This window comes from Buteo buteo, chromosome 4 (assembly GCF_964188355.1).
Source record: "Buteo buteo chromosome 4, bButBut1.hap1.1, whole genome shotgun sequence".
NCBI classification, from domain to species: domain Eukaryota; kingdom Metazoa; phylum Chordata; class Aves; order Accipitriformes; family Accipitridae; genus Buteo; species Buteo buteo.
Window position 1 is genome coordinate 25,121,743 of NC_134174.1, and position 26,092 is coordinate 25,147,834.

Sequence of the window (26,092 nt, forward strand, 5' to 3'; positions counted from 1 at the left end):
GCACATGGAATAGACAAAAGGAAGCAGGGGCCTGTCTTAAACAGTATTATCCAGCTTCTCATCAGTCTATGGAAATCTAGATTAGGATGGCACAGCTGAAAGTAGCTTCCTTCTACTGCAGCAACGGTGCTGAAGGGTCAAGGCCAAGGTCACGGCTAGTAATGCAACCACCTGGGAGGCAAGTGGACTGCAGGTGGCAGAAGTCCCAGTCTCTGTCTTCAAAGATCCTTTGCCTATGACATTTCTTCACTGTAGACTGACTCCTATTTATAAAGGACCGAGAAGATTTGTTTCCTTCTGACAACAAGGACATAAAAAAAGTGTTCTGTATTACAGTGACCTGTCTCCCAGAGACCTTCATTAAACAGAGGGATTTGGGGAAGCATAATCTTTCTTTAAGTTAGGCCAAATTAGCAATGTCCATTGTAAGTCTGTTTGGAAACAGAAATTTATTTAGTTGTGATAATTTGCTTGATTGCTGCAGCTTAGTTCTATGCTCCTCCAAAATTCAAAATTTCAAGTGCTACTTAGTACGTAAACAAAGAAACCCTGCTAGAACAGATATTGCTTGGCTTAGACCAATGCAAAAAAAAAAAAATCATATCCTGGGCACACATCTGAGGAGTTCATGACAAGCTGAGGTCAAAACAGAAGTGACACTGACTGGTTATAGAAATTAAGCAGTAAAGCTATCCTGTGCAGCACTGTGGCGAAACAGTGTGATGTACCTGTGCAGGGGACCCAGCCCTCCATCAGTTCTGAATGATGAACATCCTCTAGTTTGTATGCAAGTTTCATATATGGGATCCTTCCAGTAGGAAAAAAAAAATATCTACCCAACCAAGGCAAATTAAAATTAAACCACACTTCTTTCTAATCTGGAGAACACCTAACAACACATGCTTCAGTCATCTGTCTATGTCTAATTAAGCACAGTTCAGTGCAACTGAGTTTAAGAATCTGCAGGTATCCCCACCCAAGTAGCAACATAATGCCCCCAAATTAGATGTTTACTATTTATTCTTCTGTGCTTGTGAGTATAGAAATCATCGACTTCCATATTTAGTGCTAGATCTTGTTTACCATTACATAATGTACTGTTTTGGTCATATAACCTTCACAAACTTCCCTGAGGTTTTGGGTAAAACAGAGAACAGCATCTGGCTTCTGGGATTCTCTCCATCTATCACTTTCTCAGCAGACTACATGAAATGAATTTGGTGACCTCACTTCAGCCTCTGTTGGAAAAGCATCCACATTATAGAACAAAGAACCAAATGGGTTTGTAAAACAAAATCCTCTTGCAGTCCCTGAAAAGGCAGCTTTGTTTAAGTCTGAAACACATTAAAAGGGCAGTGCAAGAAAGCTTGAACTGACATGATCTTCACTGAAAGTTTGGTCAAGACAAGCATTTAATTTTCCACTCCATTTAATCTGACATGTTTTATGATTGCTAGTTTTTTTCTCTGAAGTGATAGATTTATGAGTAATAATACAGTATGCTACTTTCTACACAATTTAAAATGAGTATCTTCATACTAGGATGAATCTTTTACTGAAAATTGTCTTTCAACCTGTGAAGAGAGGAATGACTATTCAGTAAATACCTGCTTCATGAATTTCTTCCTGTCCAGTGTAAGAGGAAAACACTTGCCCAAAGAACTTATATTGCTGCTCTCGAAAATTGTTTTGCAGGTAATCCATCAGCATAACATAGCCAGACTGCTGCATTGTAAGGACTTCACAGAACACAGCTAACTGGAAGAGGCAAGGAAAAGAAGACATGAGAACTCATAACAAATTAACCAGATTCTGCTAACAGGTAAAAATCCTGGGGAAGAGCTGTTGGGTAAAGTCTCCCACTTGAACTTTCTCAGGTGGCACTGAACTTTTGTTCCTCTGTACCAGCAGTATATCTAATGGTTTACTCCACCTGTATTTCTCAACTCACTCTGCTGTTGGAGCTATGCTCTGCTCAGTCACTACTGTTTAGCTGGGGGAATATGGAAAGAGTGTTTTGCACTCTTATCTGAGCTGGAAGTCCAGACAGCCTGCATAGTTAGGAAGCTTGTTCTTACTCCCTTCTAAGGCAAGAAATGACTCAGAATGTAGTCCTGAATGAAAAAAGGGAAAAGATAACACACTCAAGTAATATATATGCTTTCTAATTTAATGGCTGAGTTGAAAAACTCAAAATTAGCTAAAAAAAAAGCCAGGTTGTTGGGCTGGCAATGAATGCCATGAGCTTTTACCATATACATGGCAACTGTTTTCTTTGGTATTATGTACAATTGTTTGGTTTTAATACATTAAAAGAATTACCTGGTCTTCAGAAATACTAATGGTATCTTTAAACACAATCCATTCAACTGTTTCAGAGCAGGGAGGAGTTGATAAAGACCCATTATAAGTGTAATATTTGTCTGTTGCGTTCGGCAAAAGGTTCAGCAAAATAAATGGTTCTAAGGCAGCCTGTTTTCCTGAAAAAAAAACAAATTTAAGAGTCAGATAGTTAAAATACTGCAGAAGCAATGAATAAATAGAAATCACACTCTCCAAAAGAGTTACCATTATAAGAACATGCTAATTTTGAGGCTATTCAAAATTTGACCTCCAGGGAGACTAGCATACAAATAGATTGCTGATCCTCTTCTATTTAGTTTGAATAAGTATTGTTCAATAACAACTTCGTTTACTTGGGAAAGTTTAATGAGTTACTCCAGTAATAAATAAAGTAATCAGTACATTGGTCCACAAGAATTTGTTCACCTCTAAGTTTACTTGTAAATGTCCAAGATGCCAAATCTTTGTCTCACTCGTGAACTTCAAAGAAAAAATACGTTAAATCTCTTTTCTTGGTCTCATGACATGGCTTCAAAGTCTCTCTGAATTTGCTCAAGTTGTTGAGTTTCTCACAGGATCTTAACCACTGCAGAAAATCACTGCCTGGGCAATTGTCACCATGTTAGGGTTAAGTGATGGCAGAAGCAGAATCGCTGTGCAACAGGCATTTTTTAAATGGTGATAATACAGTGAAAAACTCTAACAGCTTTACACAAAGCAGAGAAGGATGCAAAGACCTCTTCCAAGAGAGTATGACCACTCTGTTTATTGTCCTGTAAAAATAGTATCACATCTTTCAGGTCAGCAGTTTACCTGGTACCTTGTCAGCTAGGAGCATGCATGTGGAATTGCTGGGAGTCCATCCACAGAAAGCTGTTGGTGCTGGTATGGCAGTAGGGTCCAGCAACAAAAATCAGCAGAAATGGTACCAACTTCCTCAATGCAGTTTTTTTTCAGTCTGTGACAATTATCAATTTTGTGACAATTATCTGCCTTATTGCCTGGTGCATCCAAAATAATATTTGGTTTTTACACCTTGGAATAATGTAGATCCTTATATACCTGATTTCAATCTAAAGTTACAGATTTTAAGTTTCTCCCTACTTGATAAGTATTCACTTATGAATATCTAATGAATTTTCAGACTGTGCATTAACGTGTAGGTTTACAGATATGTTACTTCTTAATCCCTGTAGGGATTTCTGACGTTTGTCTTCATAATTCCTTACGAATTTGGTGAGAGCAGCAAATTACATTAACAGTTTACTACAAATCATTGATGCTTTTCCTCTGTAAGTGACTTCTACTGAGTTAAGGTTTAACAGCTGGCTCCTCCCCTCTTTCTTATCCATGTGTCACGAAAGGGAAACATTTAGCAGTGTCAAGCAAAGCCCATCCTTCTATTTCTCCTGTCAACATGTTAATCAACCTTCAGACAGAAGCTATCATTGCTATCTGGTACATGTCTAGTTAACACGTTCTTCCTTCAGTAAAAATATATGGCCCATCCATTTTATATAGATGCCTGGGGACATGAACTTCTCATTTATAGTAAGAATCTGGCTATACATTCTGCAATTTTGGATTTTAAAATGCCCTTTAATGTGATTGACAGCCTAGATTCTAAAATCAAACACCTACAAAGAATGATGAGAAACAGTTTGTCCAGAAGGAACAGGACTGCTCCTCCGCAGAGCTTGAGAATGCAGTAACTGGGATTTGAATAAGCACAATACAGATATGACTGACAAGGACAGATCATGTACATTGTAGACAAGAACAGATCATGTGCTAGTCTCTTTTCTTCAGGAGGAACAACTTGATTTAGTCATGACCTGAATTTTCAGAGCTCATTTGCATTTTATTCAAGAAAATGATATTCTACTCATTGTTGAAGTGCCATGTAGTGGCTGTATCTTGAATCCTGCTACTGATAGTTTTACAGCTCCTTCCAAGGTTGTAGGACAGTATCTGCCTTGATGTATTACTCGTTCTCCTTTGTGTTTCATAGAAGATGGCACACAAAGATAATGAATCTTAACTGCTTTACACTTCCCCCTCCTCTGTCTTTGCAATTTATGAAAGTTGCTCCCTTTTGTATTTGTTGAATGGAGTTTGTTTTCTGGAGAAAAACAATCTTGATTTTAGTATCATACTTTGGAAAGCTTTTAAAACAGTGGACTAATTAGCTTTTTATGCTTTCAACCTATCAATCTTAAGGGGGTTTACAAAGCTCAAGTATCATTACATATAGTAAAACTGAGACAAAGTTAACCATTTACTTAAGGTCATGGCCGTGATGTAAGAAAATATCCCTGTTCAAGACAGTGCTCATTCATGTTTATTCTTCTGTGAAGCCATTGTGAAACTTGGTTAGAAACAGAGCCCAGATCTCCTCATGTACCACTCTGAAGTCCATGTGCTCTGACACAAACCTACAAGGAATTCTAAACCACCAAAGTGTCAGCATTTGGTTTGAATAATGCTAGTACAAATGTAATATAATTGGATTATTTCAGATTTAGGAGCTACTGAAAAAAGAATTCATCTCCACCGAGTCTACTGAATACTGATATTCATACAGTCTCACACTTGTAAGACAGATCTTGGAGGGCTGCAACAGGGTTATTTGCTTCCAACTGCATTTAAAAATCCAGAAATGTATGACTAAGAAAACTCACAGAATAAATCAGGCATTTATCTTGATTTAGCATTTAAAGAGTTGCAAATTCCTCATCATAGTTATATTTATTCATTTACACTTTCTGCTGTTGTTACAAATATTCCGTCTTGGGGTAAATAAATCATAGAATCATAGATTATCTCAAGTTGGAAGGGACCCATGAGGATCATCGAGTCCAACTCCCTGCTCCTTGCAGGACTACCTAAGATTAAACCATATGACTAAGAGTGTTGTCTGGATGCTCCTTCCCTGAGGAGCCTGTTCCAGTGACTGACTACCCTCTCAGTGAAGAACCTTTTCCTAACGTCCAAGCTGAACTTCCCCTGACACAACTTCATTCCATCTCTTCGTGTCCTACCCCTGGTCACCAGAGAGAGGAGATCAGCACCTCCCTGTCCGCTGCCCCCCGTGAGGAAGGTGCAGACTGCCATGAGGTCACCCCTCAGTCTTCTCTTCTCCAAGCTGAACAAACCAAGTGACTTCTGCTGCTCCTCATAAGTCTTGAGACCTTTCACCATCTTGGTTGCCCTTCTCTGGACACACTCTAATAGTCTGATGTTCTTACACTGAGGTGCCCCAAACTGCACACAGTGCTCGAGGTGGGGCAGCACCAGTGCAGTGTAGACTGGGACAATCACCTCCCTCAGCTGGCCAGCTATGCCGTGCTTGATGCACCCCAGGACACAGTTGGCTCTTTTTGCTGTCGGGACACGCTGTTGACACATACTCAACTCGCCATCAACCCAATCCCCCAGATCTTTTTGCACGGGGCTGCTCTCCAGCCTCTTGTTCCCCAATTTGTACCAATAACCAGGACTACCCTGTCCCAAGTGCAGAATGTGGCACTTGCTCATGTTAAATTTCATACATTTGGTGATTGCCCAGCTCTCTAGTCTATCCAGATGACTTCTGTTGTTCCTAACAAAACATACATAGCTGAGCTCGACAGCCATGCTCCCCAATTTCTTTAAGGTCTCATAATTACACTGAAATGGAATTTAGTCTAATCAGTAATCAATAAAACATGGAGGCAGACTTACCGAAACGACTAACACTATCTACTCCATTAATGATTGGATTATAATCCGGATTATCTTCTAGTCCAATCTGTTAAAAAGAAATTGCGTTTTTTTAACAGTACAGGCTTCATGAAAAAAACCTGAAAGTTGCAGTTTACCACCAAAATTATAGATGACTTAAAGCAGAGCAAACGTATTTTGCCCATTTGCTTTTCCATAAGAATAAATTAGAAAGATATATGCAAATTTTTAACTCAGTGATCACACATTGGAACCAGTTAAATTCAGTTTGAACATCTGCCGTGTTTCAAAGCTTGTTTAATGACACAAAGATATATTTTGTTTACCTCAAACAAAATTGATAAAGCTCTTAACTTTCCATTTCCTTTAATTGCCTCTTCAAAATTTGTAAACTGATCTGCATCATAGCAGTAGATTTGCATCTGCAAATAAAAATAAATTCAAATGTTATATATACCAAAAATTAAAAAAAAATTAATCAATGCAGTTATTTATATACCCATTTTGAGAAGAAATGTCTAAGCAATAAATTTAATTACAAATATACAGATTTTTTTATCTATGTCACATGCCTTATTTGAAGATATAGAATGGAATTCATCAGCTGTTAGCTATCTAAAAATGACCTCTCCTGGAAAACAACTAAGTATGCTGGAGCACAACGCTCTCCATGGATAATACAGTAAACCGAGACAACTTGCTGATACTGGACTTCTAACCTAGAGTGCTCGGCTGAGATGAATCTTGAAATCAGTTGCAAAACATGAATAATAAGGCAGGATGTCCCTACTGCATCTGTCTTGCAGTAAGTGTAGAGAAGCATTGGTAATAAAAGATTAACAGGTATTTTGGGCCCACATTTGACTGCTGTCATGGGCACTGGGTTTGTTGCACCCCTTCCTCTATTTCTCCAGATGCAGTTGGGAAATCTCCTCCAGGGCTGGGTCACCAACATGAATGGGGGAGTGTTCTGTTCCTACTAGCTTTTCATGTGATGATGATGGAGGAGAATATTCTCTTCGATGCCTTGGCAGGACAGCTGGAGTGTGAGTGGGAATTTTTAAATGGCTAATGAGGTAAAGGAAATGACACTGCCCAGGGAAAGCTCCTGGCTCAGAGCTCTCAATGGAGTACAGGACAACCTTGGCTCTATTGCTTTGCTCTGCCATAGAAGTCCAAAGTGCTCGTAGTGAGGAGCAGCATGGTCACCTGCCACAACTATGTCTTTTTAGCTGGAAAGTGATCACAATGCCATGTTGAGGGTTGAAAGTTTGGTCTGCAGAGTGCCTTCGTGGATCTCAGTGAGAGCTGCTCCTCTCCTTCACCCCATCCCCATGCTGCTGCAAGCTATTTTGCCAAACCAGACAGGGGTACACTGGCCTGGCTGCCCATCAGTGCGGCTGCACCCAGGACCTGCTCTCACACGGTGGCTCCTGGCACGCCGCTGCCAGCTCTCTTTCCAGCCCAGCGACATGGGCCACGCTTTGTCTCGGCAAGGCCCAGCAGCTCCCATGGGCTCTCAGCAAAGCCCCAGCTTTGAAAAGTCTGTTTATACTTTAAACAACTGACTGCTATGGAATATGATGGGCCAAACTTGTAGGAGCTTAACTGTTACTGGGACCTTGAACTTTGTCAGATTAGCAGAACCGACTCCTAATGTCATCTTAGAAGATGTGTGCGAAAACGCAGTTTAGGCTTCCTCAACATGCCATGGAATAATGCCTTATGTTGTCCTTCTCAAATGGATCATTTAAATATTATTAATTTGGATTTAAGTGAATGATTATATTTGTAAATAGACTTTAATCAAGTGATAAACAAAAGTATTTAGTAAACAGTATTACTTTTTGCAGAATGACAAATCATCAAAATCTATTCTGTACTTTACCTCAAGAGGAAATTTTTGTCCTTCTAAACTATGTTCTGATCCGTCCGATGACACGTTGCATTTTCCCCAGTGAAAAGTGATCTTGCTTGCTTTGAATATGGTGTCTAAGCCACCTCCACTTACATAATAATCATTTGTCAGGTTAATTTCCACTGAACAAAGACAGAGAGAGAGGGGAAAAAAAGGAGTGTCAATATAAAAGCCAGCCAAGACTCTCATATTTCAGTATTAGGTGGTAAAAGGTGAATATGACACACCTTTCCCCCTGTATTTCATAAGCAATTTGACAGGAAATAGGTTATTTAAACAAAGAAGTGTGGTAATTCACCATTAGCATGGAGGAATACATTTCATTTCATGCTGCAATTCATAAAATAGTCATCTAGTGAAGCGCACTATTATATTGGTCTCCTGTTGTCTGAAACTAGCCACAGAACTAAGCTAAAAAGCTCAGAAAACTGGCTTAGCCACTAATCTGACCATCTAAGAAAAGAAATTCCTGATATACATAGCTTCTTGAAAGCACCTGTGCTTTTAACAAAAATGAAAATACTCCCCCACCGTTATCATCAAAATTCTAGATACAAATCATGAGGCAACACATGAAAAGAAAATTTTAGCCAGTTCCTAGGAAGACTGTCCTGTCTGTGAGACCCCTTAGCTGTGGAGCAATCTCCCATGGCAGAAGGTGATGACAGATCTTCAGCAGGACATATAACTGTACACAAACTGTAGATGGGACTGAGCATTTGTCTTCTAGAGGGAATGAGCAGGGTGGAATAGACCGAAGCCCCACATTTGGCTTTCCCACCTCCAGTGATTGTGAATTGTTTGACCTTTTGCTAAAACAGCACTAATGGAGTTCAGTTTCATTATGTTCCTTTCCTCAAGACCTTGAAGACAATTTTAACTGCAGAGCTTAGCAGTTCCTTTTATAATATCTGAATTGCTGTAGATGAGGAAGACCTCAGTTCACTTTCATGGACTTTAAAGAATGTTTCCTCAGGGATCTCTGAAAAGATGAATGCACTATTTATCTCATCTAGTAGGGCAAGAGGGATGTAAGTAATTTGTGGAGTAGTATGTAGGAAGTACATGATGGGGCCAAGAACAGAAATTAGGAATAATGAAACTAAACTAAACTAAACTATAAAACGGCTGGTCTTGGGGTCCCACTGGAACTGGCAGGTCAAAGACAGTTGTTAAGTGATTCCCTCCTCCACACCTATGCCCCAAACAAGAAACAGTACTTCCAACAAGCAGCTTTTAGTTACTGCTATCTTGGATTTATACAGAAAAGTGGTTGCAAAAAGATTTGTCTGACAATGTAAATGCCACCATAAGCTTCTTTTATACTGGGAGAAATAGGCACTTGTAGGCATAAATAATTTCTTTCTAAAATACATTTCTAAGATAGGTAAGACAAATCAGACCATAAAAGCACCTTTTTCTCTTCTTTTACTGTAAGAATTCTAAGTGAGTAATTCAGATGCAAGTGTCTACATTTTAGGTGTCTATGTGTAGGTGAGATGAATCCCATCCTGAGTTTTTTGAAACCACAACTCATCCATGAAGTGCTTCCAGAGGAGTAGGTAATGTATTTATACTTTTAAAAAGTATACTTTTAAAAAAACATTTCTGTATACTTGTTACAGAATCTGGATATGCAGTAATAATTATAATTTTTCATAGCAAATGTTAAAATAGTTTAGCTTCAGTGAAGTTCTCATGATGGGATGATGTGATTGCTTTGACTGTCTATGCACATAATTTTCATTTGTGTTTTAGTGATATCTCCATTATGCTTGGCTATTGTCATCACCTGTTTTTTTTTTTTATTTAATGGATAAATTCAGAATGCACAAGCTAAGGAAAAGTGAAATGAAAATGTTTCATTAAAAGTCCTTGGTTGATTGTCCATCCTATATCACTTTTGTGACCTCATTTAACTCCAAACATGAAATCTGACTTTTTACCTGTTTTGCCAGTGTTGCGAATGAAAGTATCTTCCAAAGTTTCCTTTTCCCATCCATGGAATTTAAGTTTCTTCAGATTCACATTTACTTGGGTAAGATCTTCATCTATATTAATAGGAGACTGTTTGGCACCATTGCAGGCTGAATATTTCTTTCCCCAGTTCTTTTGGTTCAAAGTTCCTAGAAATCAAAGCATTTGGGGTAAATAAATTTAAAACCAGAACTGGCATCCATGTATTTTTTAATGTGGGGAAATTAAAACACAGTTTGCAATCTGTGACCAGAGTACCTGTCCTTCTTTTAGGCCTCATCTGTAGCAATACTTAGCACACCTACCATTGCATCATCCCACCTTCAACAGTTAAGTCACTATTTGACCATTTTAGACACCATACATACATGCTTCCGAATGTCTAGGGAAAGCAGAAAACAACCAAAAAACCCCTCACACACAATATGCAGAAATAATAAATAAAACAGGAAGGAAAAAAAAAGCTTTCAATTGAAAGAAATGGGCATTCAAAAATACTTGGGAATTACTGCAAAACCCTCCTTTCCAAATAACTCTTTTAATCATATGAATGTCATTAATGTTCCTTCTGCCCAATGAAGCCAGCCATCCAATAAGATTTTTAAATAAATAAGAGCAATAAGATCTTTAAAAAAAATCCTTACACAGAGGGAAAAAGGTAAAGTGATTCTACCCTGAAAAAGGAAAAAGGTTAGTGATGCTCTGGCTGGAGAGCCTGGCTGTATGGCCTGGCTTTGCCCGTGGAGGGCCATGCACGCACGCTCCAGCCATCACCCTTTGCAGCTGCTGGGTGAGAGCAGGCAGGAGGTCCTGCGCTGCAGCGGGGCACCTTCTCCAGGGCACAGGGACTGGCATGGCATTTCACTGTGGCCAGTTCAGACACAGACAACATGGACACAGACAGCATGTCCTTCACCAAAGAGCTGATTATTTTCCGTAAGAAATGCTCAAGTACTCTACAGGTCAGAGTGAGGTGTTAGCAGCTGCTCTGAGAATCTTTTGTTTATAAAATACGGTAATATAAATGATACAATATTTTGTGTGTGTTTATGCGTTTGCATACATAAACATATTTTTTCCTGACCGGGAATTCTGGTAACGCTTCAAAGGGCTAATTAAAACCAAGAGCTGACTGCACAGACCTAAGAAAGTATAATTGCTTCAGTTAGCTTCCCACTTACTAGTAGTTAAGAGCTAATATTAGTGCATCCAATGCACACATTTGAATTCTATTAGACATGCTGAAATAAGCCAGTGCTCATTTACAAGCTGCTGTGCTACAGCCAAGTATGTCAGCAGAAGATTTGCTATATTGTGCCCCAGGTAAGGACAGCGGTCATATTGCACTCAGAAAACTCAGAGAGGGGAGAAGAGATGCAGCCAGTCCTGTAACCATGACAATAGGCAGTAATACAAGATGCTAATCTGGATAGCTAGCTACCTAGAAACAAACCTGAGCTAAATTATTGAACAAGTATCAAGTCAAGCAAGTTACCAATATCACCTTGCCGCAACAGAAGTACTGCAGGTCAGATGATATATAAACCCATTTACTTCTTGTAAACAGCAACAGAAGAAACTGTTAGGCACAACAGCCAAGCAAACCAAAATGAGTTTAAGTCATAAGGTTATGAATCTGAATATCCTGCAGGTGGGGATTAGAGCCCTGTACCAAGCAAGCAGTGGTCCCCTTGGGAATGGCACACAGGGTAAGCTTCCAGCTCCTCCTCAAGTCACGCTTCTCCTGGACATTAGCTGCCAGTTACAGTTTATCACCCGGGCAAATAATGCAATATCCTGATTTCTAATGTGCTTTTCATAAGAAAAGAGTGGCTAATATTTCACCTTCTCTCTCAAAAGCTTCCCTTAAGAAATTCTGAGCCCAAGCCAACCAGAACTTGGAGATTAATCTGCTCAGATAGTCTACAGTGAATTTTCTAACAAATATTGAAGGCTTTTAAAACCAAGAAAGCCAATTTTATTTAAATACAAACTAGAATAATTAACTTTGTAAACAGAAGAGCCCTCAAACATGGTCAGACAGGACAGAAATAACAATTCTTGGCTTGCCCTGTGCATCCTTGCAGACAGGCCCTTGTTTCCAGGTCTGCTTTCAGCCAGCTCGGTGATTTTCCAAGCTGCAGCAAACTCTTCAGAGCTCTGCCTGGCTCTTTGAAAGTCTCTGCCAGTTTCGGCCAGAATAGCTGCCCATGCCTATCCCTCGGAGTTAGGCTGCGCTCCCCACTCCATGCTCTGTTTCTTTTGCTCCTTCTTTTTGCCACAGCCCAAGACTTCCCCAGGCTCCTGCTGTTGCCCCAAGGCAGTAGAAATCTCCTTTCTCTTTCCACTGACATACCCACTCCCATTGCTCACTTGCAGTCTCTCCTTCAGAACATCATCATGAATCTTTTCCCAACATGCATTCCCCTTATTCTGCTCTTTTCACCACTGACATTAGAACTGACTGAAAATACGACTCTTTTCTCTCTCCCACTAGTGTACTTTTGGCTACTTTCTTCCATGCTTCTTTTGATGAATGCAAATATCCCATTTTTGCATTTTCCCTTTAAATTTCCTACTATCCACTATCATGTCCAATTAAAACAAATACATTAAAATTAGAGAAACTATAATATCCTTCCAAGTTTCCTGGTTTCATATTTTGTGGTTTTGTTATGTAGAATGTAAATTCTTTGACTTGATAGTCATTATCTGTGCCTCAGTGTATAATGTAACAAATCCCTAGCATGAAGCTAATGATAACATTAGTAATCTTAGCTCATCCCAGAAGACAGTGTCATGCCAACACTGTAATCTGTCACAACATCCTGAGCCAGGGCATGTGGAGTTATGTAGGATGCTGGCTGTAGGCAGTACAGCAATGCTGTGGCCCGGCCAAGAAAGTTTTTTCTTTCAGTCTGGATGTGAAGCTTTTCGTAAGTATTGCCAGAAGGGAATGAGGGAAATTAGAAGGCTTGGTGAGATGAAGAACATTATTTCCTGTCCCCCAGAAAGGCCTCAAACCTATGAGATGATCTTGCTAAAAAGATTTGATAATGTTATGCCTTTTCTCTGTGTAGAAACAAAGGCAATTCAGTCAAGTAAGTGATTATAATAAATGGATTCTCCATTCATAACTTCGTTGTTTACACTTTACTGAAATCTTACAGCATCCATGAATCTTTATGCCCTGAAGAAAGTTTTAAAACAGTGACTTTCATGTAATTACATATTGCCATACACTCACCAATAGTCACAGGAAGAAGCTGATCTATGTATGCTATGTACAAAAAAGATGCAAATACTGTTTCAGCTACTCTCTGCCCAACAAAAAGAAAAGTGTCTATCCTATCTGTATGAATGATAGCTTGAAATCAACCAAGGACAAATAAAAAAAGTATTTCATGGTTGCAGAGGAAAAGAGATAAGACTTCCAGCTACAACAAATTAACTGAATGCTCCAAATCAACGCTCCTGCTGGCAAATCTGAAAAGGTATTTGACAACTTTTAACCAGTTTTCTTCTTTGTGGTCCAGCAGCTGGTGTAGCTGAAAAAGCTACATAAGCAAAGGACACCATTATTGCTTACAACTGCAGAAGTACAAGCGATCTCAGCACTGAGGAACACAGGCAATGTAGAAGCTCTCTTTCTAAGGTAAAAATGATATTGAGCTCAGTAATGAGGAACAAGACCTGTGTTCATTTTGCATGTCAAGAGGAAAATCACACTTGCATAACTACTGAGAAGTTGCAACATTGATCAAAAGCTATGGAATTAAATGTACAGGAAATCATTGGCAGGCTCCAGTCTGGGGTAAGAACATGGGGTATTTCAGAAGGAACTGGAGTTCACTCATGATGATCCAAATTACATTTGAGCAGCAAAATAGATGTTTATGCATAAATTCTGCAAATGTTGGAGCAGATAATGGTGTGTCTATATTAGTAAGTAGTGCAGACCAATGAGTGGGTTTTACAGAGTGAAACCGCTGGGGTTGAGGGCCAGAGGTCCATACCACCCATCTTTCAGAAGGTTTTTACCTCAGCCTAGCTCTGTTTGGTCCCATGGGCTGAATGCCCATCAGCTGGTGAAGTGCATTAGGTATGTTCCTGCAGCACGTCTCCTGTTTAGTATCAGTTGAGATGAACCCACATCACACACTGTGAGACAACTCTACCTGGCGAACCAAAGCTTGGCAAGCAGGGTGCAGCCAGGAGATTTGCTTCAGAAGTCCACTCCTGATCTGAACTAAAGCATTAACGTAAATGCATCTGGTGTAGGCAGCAGGTGGTGAAACTGCTGCAGTTTACATGACTTGCAGAAAGCCAAACTAAAAGCGAAAGAACCAAATGTTTTTAAACAGGAGCAGATTGTTTTACTGTAGGTGTTATGATGGAAATCATAAATCAAAGCCATGCCAGCCATTTTGAAAAATATTGTTGAAACTGAGCTTTGAAAATGAATTCCTCCAAACTGTGCGCTGGAAATCTGAGGAGAATAAAAATGTGCATGATATATCTTGAAGAGTGCACAAAGGAAGCAACGTTTGTCAAAGCTGTCAGCTTTGAAAAAGTAACTGACAACTCACAATGAATGAAAACGAGCCCGAACAAAGCAAATTACAAGTTAATGGTAGACTGCCTATACCATAACCTTTACCTCTCTTGCCCGGGGCAGAATGTCCAAAGAAAACATTCCTACTCTTTATTTCTAGGAAATGTTCATACCTAATTCTCCTCCTCATCCTTAGCCCCAGTGATCCCATCCCTGCAACAAGCATCCAATTCTCATTCCGTACTTCACTTCTATCTGCTGCTGTCTTTAGAAGATCTGGCCCACAAGGTGTTACTGCACTTCTGTCTTTTGTAAAAACACTTGAAAGAAAAGCATCTGTCAAACAACTCTCTGTGTGTTGGTATCCTATGCAAGTGGAAAGAGTGAGGAGGGCTGAAGACAAGCTGTGAAACTGAGTGGGCTGTGGTCCTCGCAGCAACTTGCCAGGAGAGGGGTTTCTCAGTGTGCTCACACACTACTACGTGTGGGTCTGCTGGGCTGTAAACCTTCATTATGAGTACTGCTGTTTACTACCGTGTATCGGTACTGGCTGAATGTAATATACAGTTCATGAAAAATGGAAGATATCTTTTTAAATCAATGGAAAGTTATCTTTATACAGAAAGAATTTAAATGCAAACCTCAAATTCAATGAGTGGGATTCTGAATACACAAAACAAATACTCATCATTTCTTCTTCATACTGAATATGGATGTAGTTTCTGAAGAAATACAACCTTCAAAATAACGCTTTAGACGTTACGGGATTAATAACGATGTCAGATAATTGCGTTAGTAAGGAGATATGTTTTACTTGGAGAATTCTACTTCCCAGCACTTCACTTTAGTAACTGTTGTATTGCCATCACAGAGTTTGCATTCTTAGCTCTTATTACGATCATGTTTCTCCTGAATGGGCATACTCCTAGCATGTGCCCCCTCAGGAACTCTAAGATGCTCTAGCTTTAATGACAGTTACAGAAAAAGAAATGCTTTAAATACTGGTGAAGAAGCCATACTTCCTTCACAAGCATAAGCTTTGCAACACAGGGAGGTTAACATCATCACTGTTAGATGTCTACTGTTAGATAGAAATAAGGATGCAATGTAAGGCCATGTGCCATGGTTTAAGCCCAGCCGGCAACAAAGCACCATGAAGCCGCTCGCTCACTCTTCCCCCCCAGCCTCGTGGGATGAGGAGGAGAAAATGTAATAACGAAAAGCTCGTGGGTCGAGACAAGGACAGGGAGGGATCCTTCACCAAAACCAGACTCAACTTGGGGAAGAAACAAACTCAATTGCATTTGTTACCAACCAAATCAAACCAAGGATAACGAGAAGCAACCCCAAACCTTAGAAGACCTTCCCCCCGCCCCAGCCCCACTCCCGGTTCTCTCTCTCCCTCCTCTCCCCCCGGCGGCAGCGGCGCAGGGGAAGAGGGGCTGGGGGCTGGGGTCGGTTCCTCACCCCTTGTCTCTGCCGCTCCTTCCTCCTCGGGGGGAGGACTCCTCACCCGGCCCCGGCTCCACCGGGGGGTCCCTCCCTCCCTCCCGCGGGAGACCGTCCTCCACCGACTTCTCCAAGGGGAGTCCTTCCCGCGGGCTGCAGGCGGGCACCTGCTCCCCCGCTCCGCTCCGCTCCCCTCCTCTCCGTGGGCTGGGGGGGGACAGCCTGCCATCTTGCCTCCTCCTGCCCTTCCTCCCTGCCCTGGTGTCTGCAGAGGGGTTCCTCTCCCATCCCGACCCCCTCTCTGCTGCAGGTTCCCCCTCTTCCCTCTGTTGTCGCTGGCGGGCTCGGCCTGGGCCAGAGGCGGGGCCCACTCCCAGCCGGGGAAGAAGCTTCTGGCGGCTTCTCACAGGAGCCCGCCCTGCCGCCTCTCCCCGCTGCCAAAAACCCACCACACAAACCCGAAACACCATGTAAGTTTTAGACTCCCACCAGTTACAGAGTATAAACACTGCTTCTCAAACTGGCAATAACGGGTAGTACAGAAATAATCATAGGTCTGATTCAGGTTTTCCATGCTCCTACCTCATTCATTATTTCATGATTTAAACTGATGTGAATCCTAGGGTTTACATTATAGATGAAAGACAGCAGAAAAGAGAGATGGATTCTTTACTGCTACTTAATTTCTTCCTCTCCATTTTTCATCAGCTTTCGCTTTCACAATGATATTATTACTTTTATAAATATAAATTGGACACATATAGGAGATGAAGGATATCACCTCTGTGTGGACTGTTAATAATGGATTTGCCTTATCAAAAATGTTATTGACTTACCACTTTGAAGTGTTAAGTGATTTCAAGGGGGGGGGGGTTAGAGCAAACACATTTTATCTAAGATATGAGAAATCAGAAATAAGGCCATGAAAAGATGTGGGTACTTGTACTGGGACAAAGTTTAAATTTAAATGCCCAATCAACACTGCTCTACACACCAAACTGTAGAGCTATTCTTTTTTTCCTCTCTATTTCTGCTTCATTATTTAGATAGTCCATCCAAACTGGATGAACAGAGGAGATGGAGATCAACAAAACTCAGGATGCTTCATACCATTAATAGTGAAGGCATTTAGCTTACTACCAAAAGTTGCATAATGCAATCTCTAATCCTCCAAGGCAGAAGAATTATTTCAGTTCACATTCTGGATGAGTGTACTAGTGGCCCAAAGAGAGAAGTACTGCCAATACTAATCTTGTGAATGTTACCATAGCTCATATTACAAAGGCCACGACATAACACACGGCATTCTAGGGAAACATTTTGGTCATCAAAAAAATGGAAGGTTTAAGTTTTACATATTACTGACTAGAAGACAACACTTCTGCTTCATCTTGATCTTCACTGTAAGGATTTTTGTAGTTTGTGTTTTTCCCCTCCAAAAGCACCAACTACCCCCACAGCCTGTTAATGAGCAGTCTCATAAAGTTTATAAAAATTCTTCAGATTGAAAAAGCCCAGACTTTAACTTGTGAAATTACTTGTCAGGACAGAGTCACAACTACAGAGAAGGAATTTTGGCTTCCAGGTTTGAGCTTAGCCAATTATTATGCCCGTCTCAGTGATTTAATTGCTTGTGGGTTTTCCAAGACTGGATTACTTGCCAAAGTCTAGGTCAAGTGTTCAAAAGTGAAATTATACTGGTTACGTTAAAGAGAGTCAGCCCACAGAGTAACTGGATGGCCACTCCAAAAAACTTTAATAGCATTTAAACTCTCAAAGTTCAACACTAATGAAGTAACTTGGTTTTAAATGAGCAGGAGCCAAATATATTTATCCCACGATTTTTTTTGGCACACATATGGTGACAGAGAAATGAATGCAATACGTTTTCTTACTGTAGGGTGTAATATTTCAAATAAAGCAAACAGAATCAACAAAAAACTTCTAGTTGCTTTGCAACCTAGATGCATTCAGGCAAGCCAAAAACATCTAATCTATTATTTTGTTTAGTGCCTTATTTGTCTTTTTTGTATCTGCTACATTGTATTCTCTGTATTGTGTGTATGTGCACACAAAAAAGACAATATGTACTGTATGAACACAGACAAATATGGACTTCTCCCGAGGAGAATACCCTAAAAGGTGGCACAGCACTGACTTGCCTTCAGCTGAAGTCTGGTCTGTTAATCTTCTCTATTCCTCATCTAAAACGTGTTGAACCACTTACCCTTTACTAAAATTTAACTTAGAAGATGAGTCAGGAAAACTCTGGTGAAACGTTTTGTTATCTTCAGATTATCGGACCTTTCTTTCATCTTTTGTTTATTTATTTGAACATAAGCTTTATGCTTCCTTTACAATGTCACTGAGACATTGCTCAATAAAATAACCAACAAGCAATTGTGTGAGAAAAATGTTTTGTTTTTTTCACTTTATCCCCACAGAAAAAAAAAACCATCAGATAGAATAAACTACAGTTGTTGAGATACAACGGAAAACTGTAATAGTATTATTAATACAGTGGCTGTCTGGTGATTTTTCTTCCTAGGAGTCAGTCTGATGATTCATAGTCAGACTAAGTGAATTACTGGGCAAAACGCGTAGGAGGATAAATGCCAATGGACAGCTTTCTTTCAATATAGCAACTGTTTGCTGTTACTCTTCTCCTTCTTTCATTCCGTGATAAATCTGGCCATTGCAGGCTAGTCAGAAAATATATAATCAAACACTTCTATGCCAAAGAAATACAGATTATCACTGATGCTCCATTTGCAGTGCACTCAATGGGATAGCTGTTTAGACTAGGAAAAGGATTATGGGAGAAATTCAGTCAACCTTTTAAGATACCTCTTTTCTATTATTCTTATCCTATTGCTCCTGAATTTGCATATAAGTGCTGCTAGAGAATCATGTAGCAATATATAATGAAAACTTGCCACATAATTTTTTATAATTAATGTAGAGTTAAGATCTAAGCTATATTTTTCAGGTAAGTATTAAGGAAGGAAATTTGGTTCCGTGACAAATGGGAAAATGTAGAGTAAAAAAAGATACACATTCTTCCTCCTGCTTTTATTTCATTTTTGACAATATGTGAAGCCCTAATTGGAAGCCCTGAATACTTGTAAACCTTGCTCCGAGGAATTCAGGTTGTAGCAAGGATTTCCTTTACCTTTAGTAATACTTAAGATCATGAAACTGAATATAACACTGTTGAGTGACAAAGATCATTCCAAGATCACAAATAACCAGAGCTGAAAACAGAACTGGAATACATGTAGCTGACTCACTTTTAGCCTAAGAAATAGGCAATGCCTTTTGGCCAGCGCTGAGGAACATGGCCTGTGACTTCATTTCATATACCCTACAGCTCCACCTTTTTTCATGCTGGATATTACAGAATTAGCTGTCAATTTTGTGTCATGGCAATGTCAAATGCCTGTTTGGTTCTTCACAAGAAGAGGACTCCCCACCTGTTTTTGAGCTGTTTGGCATACTGCTAGCAAGGAAGGGTGAATAAAATGGGACCATTGCAGGCTTTGTCCTCTAAAGCCACCCTGATTTGCAAAATAAAAGCAACAGCTTTCCAACGTGGTACAGCCCTATCACAGTTCAGCTTCCTGGAAGCAAAGCTTACTCCCAAACTTACAGCTACTGCACACAGAACGAGTGAATGTATATCGTCTTTCTGTTGGTGAACATGGGCATAAATGAAGCTTATGGAGGTATATCGCTCTGCCCCCTAGCATGCAAGTACCATTCTATTAGAAATGCAATGGCTGCATATGACAAAAATTGTGTAGACTCAAAGCTTGCACCAATTTTCAACAGACCAAAAAAAAAAAGCACTTTAAAGGACCATCAGCTGGAGCAAAGAAAGAGGAAGCAATGATCTACTGCAAGTGCAGCATTTAGCGTCTGTCCGATAAGTGATAGTTGATGTAGTCCCAGGAGATGAGCACAATGAAACCCATCTTTAACAGCAAGAAACCTCATTTTTACCAGAGTACAGATCACCATCTAAGTCTAATGCATTGCACTATGACAGTCTTCACTTTTCACTCCTCATTACTACAAGGTAGACTCTGCCGTATTTTAGAAATTATCGTGGGTTGGCAGAACCAGGCACTCAGTACAGAAACAAAATGCAATGATGAATTTTAAAATAGAGCATGTAATTTCCTCCTTCTTAGCTTCTCAACAGATCAACAGATCTAACAATATTGGCTCCCACTGAGAAAACCATTATGGTTTCCTTTTCTCTCCTGGTGTGGTATGTCCTCCCTCCTTCCCCCACTCCACTTCCCCCCCCCCCCCCCCCCCCCCCCCCCCCCCCCCCGTCCCTCTTTCCTTCCTCCTTCCTTTCCTCTCTTTCTTCCCTCTTTCCTCCCTCCCTCCTGGACTATTAAATGTTAATGAGCAGTCTGTTTAGTTCCATGAAAAGTCCTGTGGTGGTATGCCACAGGGGCACTTTTTCCTGTTACCAAACACGTGCATTATTATGTTGCTATCACCTAAGAAAATAACTTCTGTCAGTACTAGCCTATCTATAAGAATAATATGTCTCATAAAGGCCACAGTCATAAGTTCTGATCCAAAGCCTGCTGAAGTATATAAATAAATCACAAGTAGGTTCTCTGGGCTTTGGATCAGATTGCCTGTGCATACGTAAACAATCACTACTAAACAACACGAGTGGAACTGTGGATGCAAAAATCCCACAAATAGCCATGAAAATGGTTGGCATTTACCCTTGAATAGCAAAAAGGCATTTATTTCAACTGTAAAGAATAACAAAGGTCATGAAAAGCAAGGACTAGACAGAAATAAACCAAAGCATGATAAATATAAGGATAAAAGACTACTGGATTACATCACGGGCCAGTCAGTCCCAGCATTTGCCAGCAGATAAATTACCCTAATGTCCAAAAGGACACAGAAGTAATTCTATTTTTGCTCCCCAGGTTCTCATTTTTACAGAGCTTCAATTTTTATAAAATGAAGCTTCTACATATCTCCAGAAGAACATAATACCATAGGAAAGTGGGATTTCTTTTTAGCATCCTTTAGCAGGATTTGGTATCACACTTCTATGGGAATTTCAATACATATTATGTTTGCATAATGGTAAGGGTAAGAGGAGGTGATGGCAGGAATTTTTTATATAGTACTATATTGAGCCATATGGATTTCTTACACAGAGCCATAGCTGTATGTGTGCTTATCTGCACAATTTCTTATCATATTTTACTGTTTACTTTAGAAAGCCAATTCTAGTTCATAAAGTGGCTGTTTAGCAAGGATTTTGACTGCAATAGCAAAAACTTTAATTCTCTTTCCCTTTCCCCTTAAAAGAAAATCCTTTGAAAAATGTTAAAAACCAGCCCCCTCCTAACATTCCACAAACCTTCCTGCACTACTGGTATTACTTTATTTGGACTAAGTATAATTTCAGTGTTACCATTATGTTTCTATTTTGTCCACAGACTTTACAACAGATACTTTCAGAACTGCCATAGCAATGTCAGTGGATGTATATGACTCTTCCTCTGGCAATATTCCATGTTAAATTTAAATAATACTATTATGTGATTAGTCTTTTTTTGAGACTATCATATCCTCAAAAACATTCTTTACCAACTCTTCGAGTGAGTGAGGTTTTACCCAGCCTTGATGTAATAACAGCATTATGTAAATTACATAGTAGATATTTCTTTCAAGCATTTCTTTCACAAACACGCTCTGCAAATCTTTTTTTCCTTTGCAGATCTATAATAAGGCCCAACCAGTTTTTAAAATCTTTCAGTATTAAGAACTTTCAAAGTCACTTTCAATTCTGAGTTGTTATTCTTAAGAATGCATACCTAAAAGCTACTGAGCAGTAGGTGTAACACCTCTTATTAGCATTTACCTTCACAGCCTTTCCATTCTATCCTACAGTGGAAACTGTTTGAAATGAGGATGGAAGCAGCATTTAACTGCTACAGAGGCACACACTTAATTCATGCATCTCTGGGCAATTGTGGTCTCACATCTATTTCAGTCAGCCACTAAGTTCTTGCCCCTCTGTGAGTCTCGTGGTGGTTAAAACTGGCCCAAAATGTTTTGCTGCTGTTAGGAGCACTGCTTTTTACTTCATATTTTCTGAAACTAAGAATTAATTCATAGCACTGCTTGTATTGAGAAACAAATAGAAACTGTCACCTAACCTACTCCTCTGAGTCAAAAGTTCATAGTGGGGATTCCAGTTTTCGTATCAATATTGCTTTAAATTCACTATACTCTTTAATGGCTTAGCACTTTTTTTTTTTTCTTTTTATCTATGGCTAATATATAAAATAATCAACTTCCATGAAGATTTGTGTCATCATTTTTCTTTTTCTGTTCTCTGTGGAGAAAAAAATGTTCTCCTTTCACTTCCATACACGGGAAAGTAGAATAGAACCAGAAAAGCATGTTACTTCCTTTCTTCACATTGTTACCCAGGGATCAAATATGCAGGTGTATTGGGTCTGGCTGAGATGGAGTTAATTCTCCCCATAGCAGTCCTCGTAGGGCTGTGCTCTGCATTGGTAGCTAGAAAGGTGTGTCGATAACACACCAGAGTTTTGGCTACTGCTGAGCAGTGCTGGCACAGCGTCAAGGCTGTGTCTCCAACATTTTTGCCCCCATCAATGGCAGGCTGGGGCTGGGCAACATCTTGGGAGGGGACATAGCCAGGACAGCTGACCTAAACTAACCAAACAGATATTCCATACCATATGATGTCAGCTCAGTTATAAAAGCTGAGTAAAGGGAGATGGAAGGGGGGGCATTTTCGTCTTCCGGAGCAACCACTACGTGTACTGAAGCCCTGCTTCCCAGGAAGTGGCTAGACATCACCTGCTGATGGGAAGTAGCGAATAACATCATTTGTTTTTCTTTGCTTTCACTTTATTAAACTGTCCTTATCTTGACCCACGAGCCTTTGTTGTATTTTCTCTCCCCTGTCCAGCTGAGGAGGGGGAGTGATAGAGTGGCTTTGGTGGGCACCTGGCACCCAGCCAGGGTCAACCTACCACAGCAGGGTACTTTTTACCATCTGCAAATATAGTCTTTATTTCTTTTTACTAAGTAAACCATTCAATGAGGAAGAAATCTAGCATATTTTATCACAGTTGGATAAATTGAAGGCATGTTTCTTGGTTCATTTATCTATTTTAAGCAGGAAGTTACTATGGCAGGAGCAAGAGGAACACATAGTACTCCTGAACACTTTAACAGCATCTAACCATCAAACCTTTCCCCAGTGCAGAGGAGCAATTATATTCTGCCACAGAGTTATGCTATCATTCACATAAAGGAAATGAGCCAGTCCTAAGAGGGGATTGGATGCACACAAGTGACTTCAGCACCAAGTAATCCCAAGTATTCAAGAATCCCAACCCTTCTAGACTTGTGGTGGGCTTCTATACAAGCAGATTCAGTTTTAGTGAAATTTTATCTACTGCTGCTTCTCCTTTCCTTTTCCCTCCTGGTGGAAAGCATCAATTTTATGCTCAGGAAAAAAAATTATGCTAGTATAAACATGTTATCTTGAATGTTATTTTGTTATCTTGAAAAACACACTTAAAATTACTGAGTTACTCCAGACCAAAAATTTTCTGACAAGAATCTTCTCTGTTCAGTCTGCAAGGAATTGGACAGCCATAACTAAAAAACCAAGTCTGTAAGCTGCTGGGACAACATCTCCCCAAAACATGCCTACTGTGCAGCTGCTTGAAATGTAGTTGATCAAGCTCAAGAGACCAAGCCATGTTAGAGTTCATAGGTTCCCAGATTTTCACCAAAAGCTCCCTAAACACTCTGTCACTGCCTGTGCCCTAAGGCACTGTCAGTTTGACTAAGCTGAGCAACCAAAATCAAAGCCCATTTTGGATTCACAGACTAGTCATCCCTTGCCATGATCTCCCAAGGCACAGACCTAGCTGGCATGCGCCTAGTGATCCTCAGACTGTGCAGCCAACAGCACCAAGATGAAAGCAAAGCCCTGCAGCTGCACCTCCTGCCATTCAAGAACATTCAAGTGGATGCCCATTTTACTACAATAGTCCAGCAGCTACAGCCAGGCAATGTATTCAGGAGAACACGAGTCAAATACCCTCCTCAGCCAAAAAAAAATTATTCATGATCCATATTTTGCATTTCCCATGACAAGGCCTGAGAATATTGAAAAGGGGTGGAGAACAAGTCCTCTTCACTCACCTTGCCAGTGCTGTGACATGGTGAGGCTAAAAATTCAAGAATCATTGGGCCATAAGAAGGAGGGGGAAGGCTGATTTTGTAGCCCAGCAGCTGGAGCATTCAACAGGGAAAGGGTAGGGATGACACAGGCACCCTTCTGCTAATCGGTGGATTCTGAGGCAAGTAACTCCCCCTTGTGTTGTTTAGACACCTAATGTAGGTGCATAACCTTGAACTGTGAACTTAAGAGAAGATGTATGTTCGCTACAGTCCCTCAGTTATCAGTGCTTTTATAATGGGCCACGCTAAACCTTTGTCCACTTGAGAAGTCTACACTGCAAATTAATGCAAAATAACTACCACATTTCAAATTCGCAGCTTAGATTATTCCACATATAGCTTCCACTGGCACACATAAACCCTAAATAAGAGTCTAATTCTTCTATAGTATTTCTCCGGTGTTTTGGTTCTCCTTTGAATTATGCCCCAGTACCACAACCAAATCTGTGCGGGCAGCCAGCTATCCTGGTCACAAAATATACCGATGGCCACAAAACGCCTTGCATATCACTAGTCTGTTCACATAAATAGACCATATTTCTGTGGCAAATCAAACCCCACTATTACTAAAGCAATTAGGGCAAGTAATTGTTACAAATTAAATATTATAAATTTCTAGTTGGTTTATATTTGCTCTTCCAGCACAATGGCTAGTGTATGCGATATGGGATTTAGCACCAAATAGCAGTGCATGCATTACGAGATTTCCGACACACTTCCATGACTATTCAATCATAGAATCATACAATACCAGGTTCGAAGAGACCTCAAGGATCATCTGGTCCAACCTTTCTTGCAAAAGCACGGTCTAGACAAGATGGCCCAGCACCCTGTCCAGCTGAATCTTAAAAGTGTCCAATGTTGGGGAATCCACCTCTTCCCTGGGGAGATTATCCCAATGGCTGATTGTTCTCATTGTGAAAAATTTTCACAAGACCTCTATTAACCAAAGTCTATATCAAATAATGATGTCTAATTCCTATATTCTCAAACAAGAAACTCAGATTGTATATAAAAAAATAATAATCAGGAAAATCAGAGAAGGAAACCTCACCTAGGTTATGCAAAGTATAAACCAACCACTTACTGTTCTAAAACATTTTTTTCTTTTTTTTTTTTTTTCTGGAAGAACTTCCCTTGTGCTTACCATGTGCACTCTACACCACAGTGTATGTGTCACAGTCTCCCCGTGCTCTCATTCTTTGACGACCTGTGTATGACTTCTCCTTAAGCAGGGCAGCTGTGAATGACTAATGTACACATTGATTGCAATTGGGGTGGAAACTGTGGCAAAGATTATGATGGTTAAAGAGGAGATTCAAGGCCAGAGTTTCTAGCTAAGGCATATCGCACAGGCAAGGCATACTAAAGCCCAAGTACTGAATCTATATCTCTTGGTATAGTTTTGAAGATATGAAAAGATTAGTCTCACTCGTGAATGACTTGCACGACATTTACACAGAGATTTCAATCTGAAGGGGCTGATCAGAAAACCCTGTAGGTGAATTATATGACTCTTCTGCATCAATTCTAAGATAGGGAATAACACATTAGATTAGAAACGGGTGGGAGCTTGGGGGTGGGAAAGCAAGGCAAAAGCACTATGTAAATGAAAGTTTCTGAGAAAATGCAGAGACAGGTTCTTGCATATGTAATTGTGAACTCCTTTTTTTAATAATTTCTCTCTGCTGTAGGCAGCAACAACCTTTCCCTTCATGAGAATCAGCTTTATCTTGGAATAATACCCAGAATCTCTTGTTTCCAGTACAGCCTACCTCCCTGTGGGGAAACATCAAATCTAGAAGACTCAGTGAGTGGAGCTTCCATGAACTGTTTCTGCAATG

At 40.1% G+C, this 26,092-nt stretch overlaps 1 protein-coding gene across 4 annotated transcripts in view; it reads right to left on the bottom strand.

The window, feature by feature from the left end:
- The window catches only part of PTPRZ1 (protein tyrosine phosphatase receptor type Z1), a 144,284-nt gene that overhangs the window by 56,647 nt on the left and 61,545 nt on the right, over nucleotides 1–26,092 (bottom strand). For all 4 annotated transcript variants that reach the window (XM_075025001.1, XM_075025002.1, XM_075025004.1 and 1 more), the window contains exons 3-8: nucleotides 9,931–10,110; nucleotides 7,955–8,106; nucleotides 6,393–6,488; nucleotides 6,067–6,133; nucleotides 2,323–2,480; nucleotides 1,608–1,758 (exon numbers count right to left, since the gene is read on the bottom strand). In XM_075025001.1, the coding sequence (XP_074881102.1) occupies nucleotides 1,608–1,758; nucleotides 2,323–2,480; nucleotides 6,067–6,133; nucleotides 6,393–6,488; nucleotides 7,955–8,106; nucleotides 9,931–10,110 (804 nt within the window). The remainder of the gene's footprint in view (nucleotides 1–1,607; nucleotides 1,759–2,322; nucleotides 2,481–6,066; nucleotides 6,134–6,392; nucleotides 6,489–7,954; nucleotides 8,107–9,930; nucleotides 10,111–26,092) is intronic.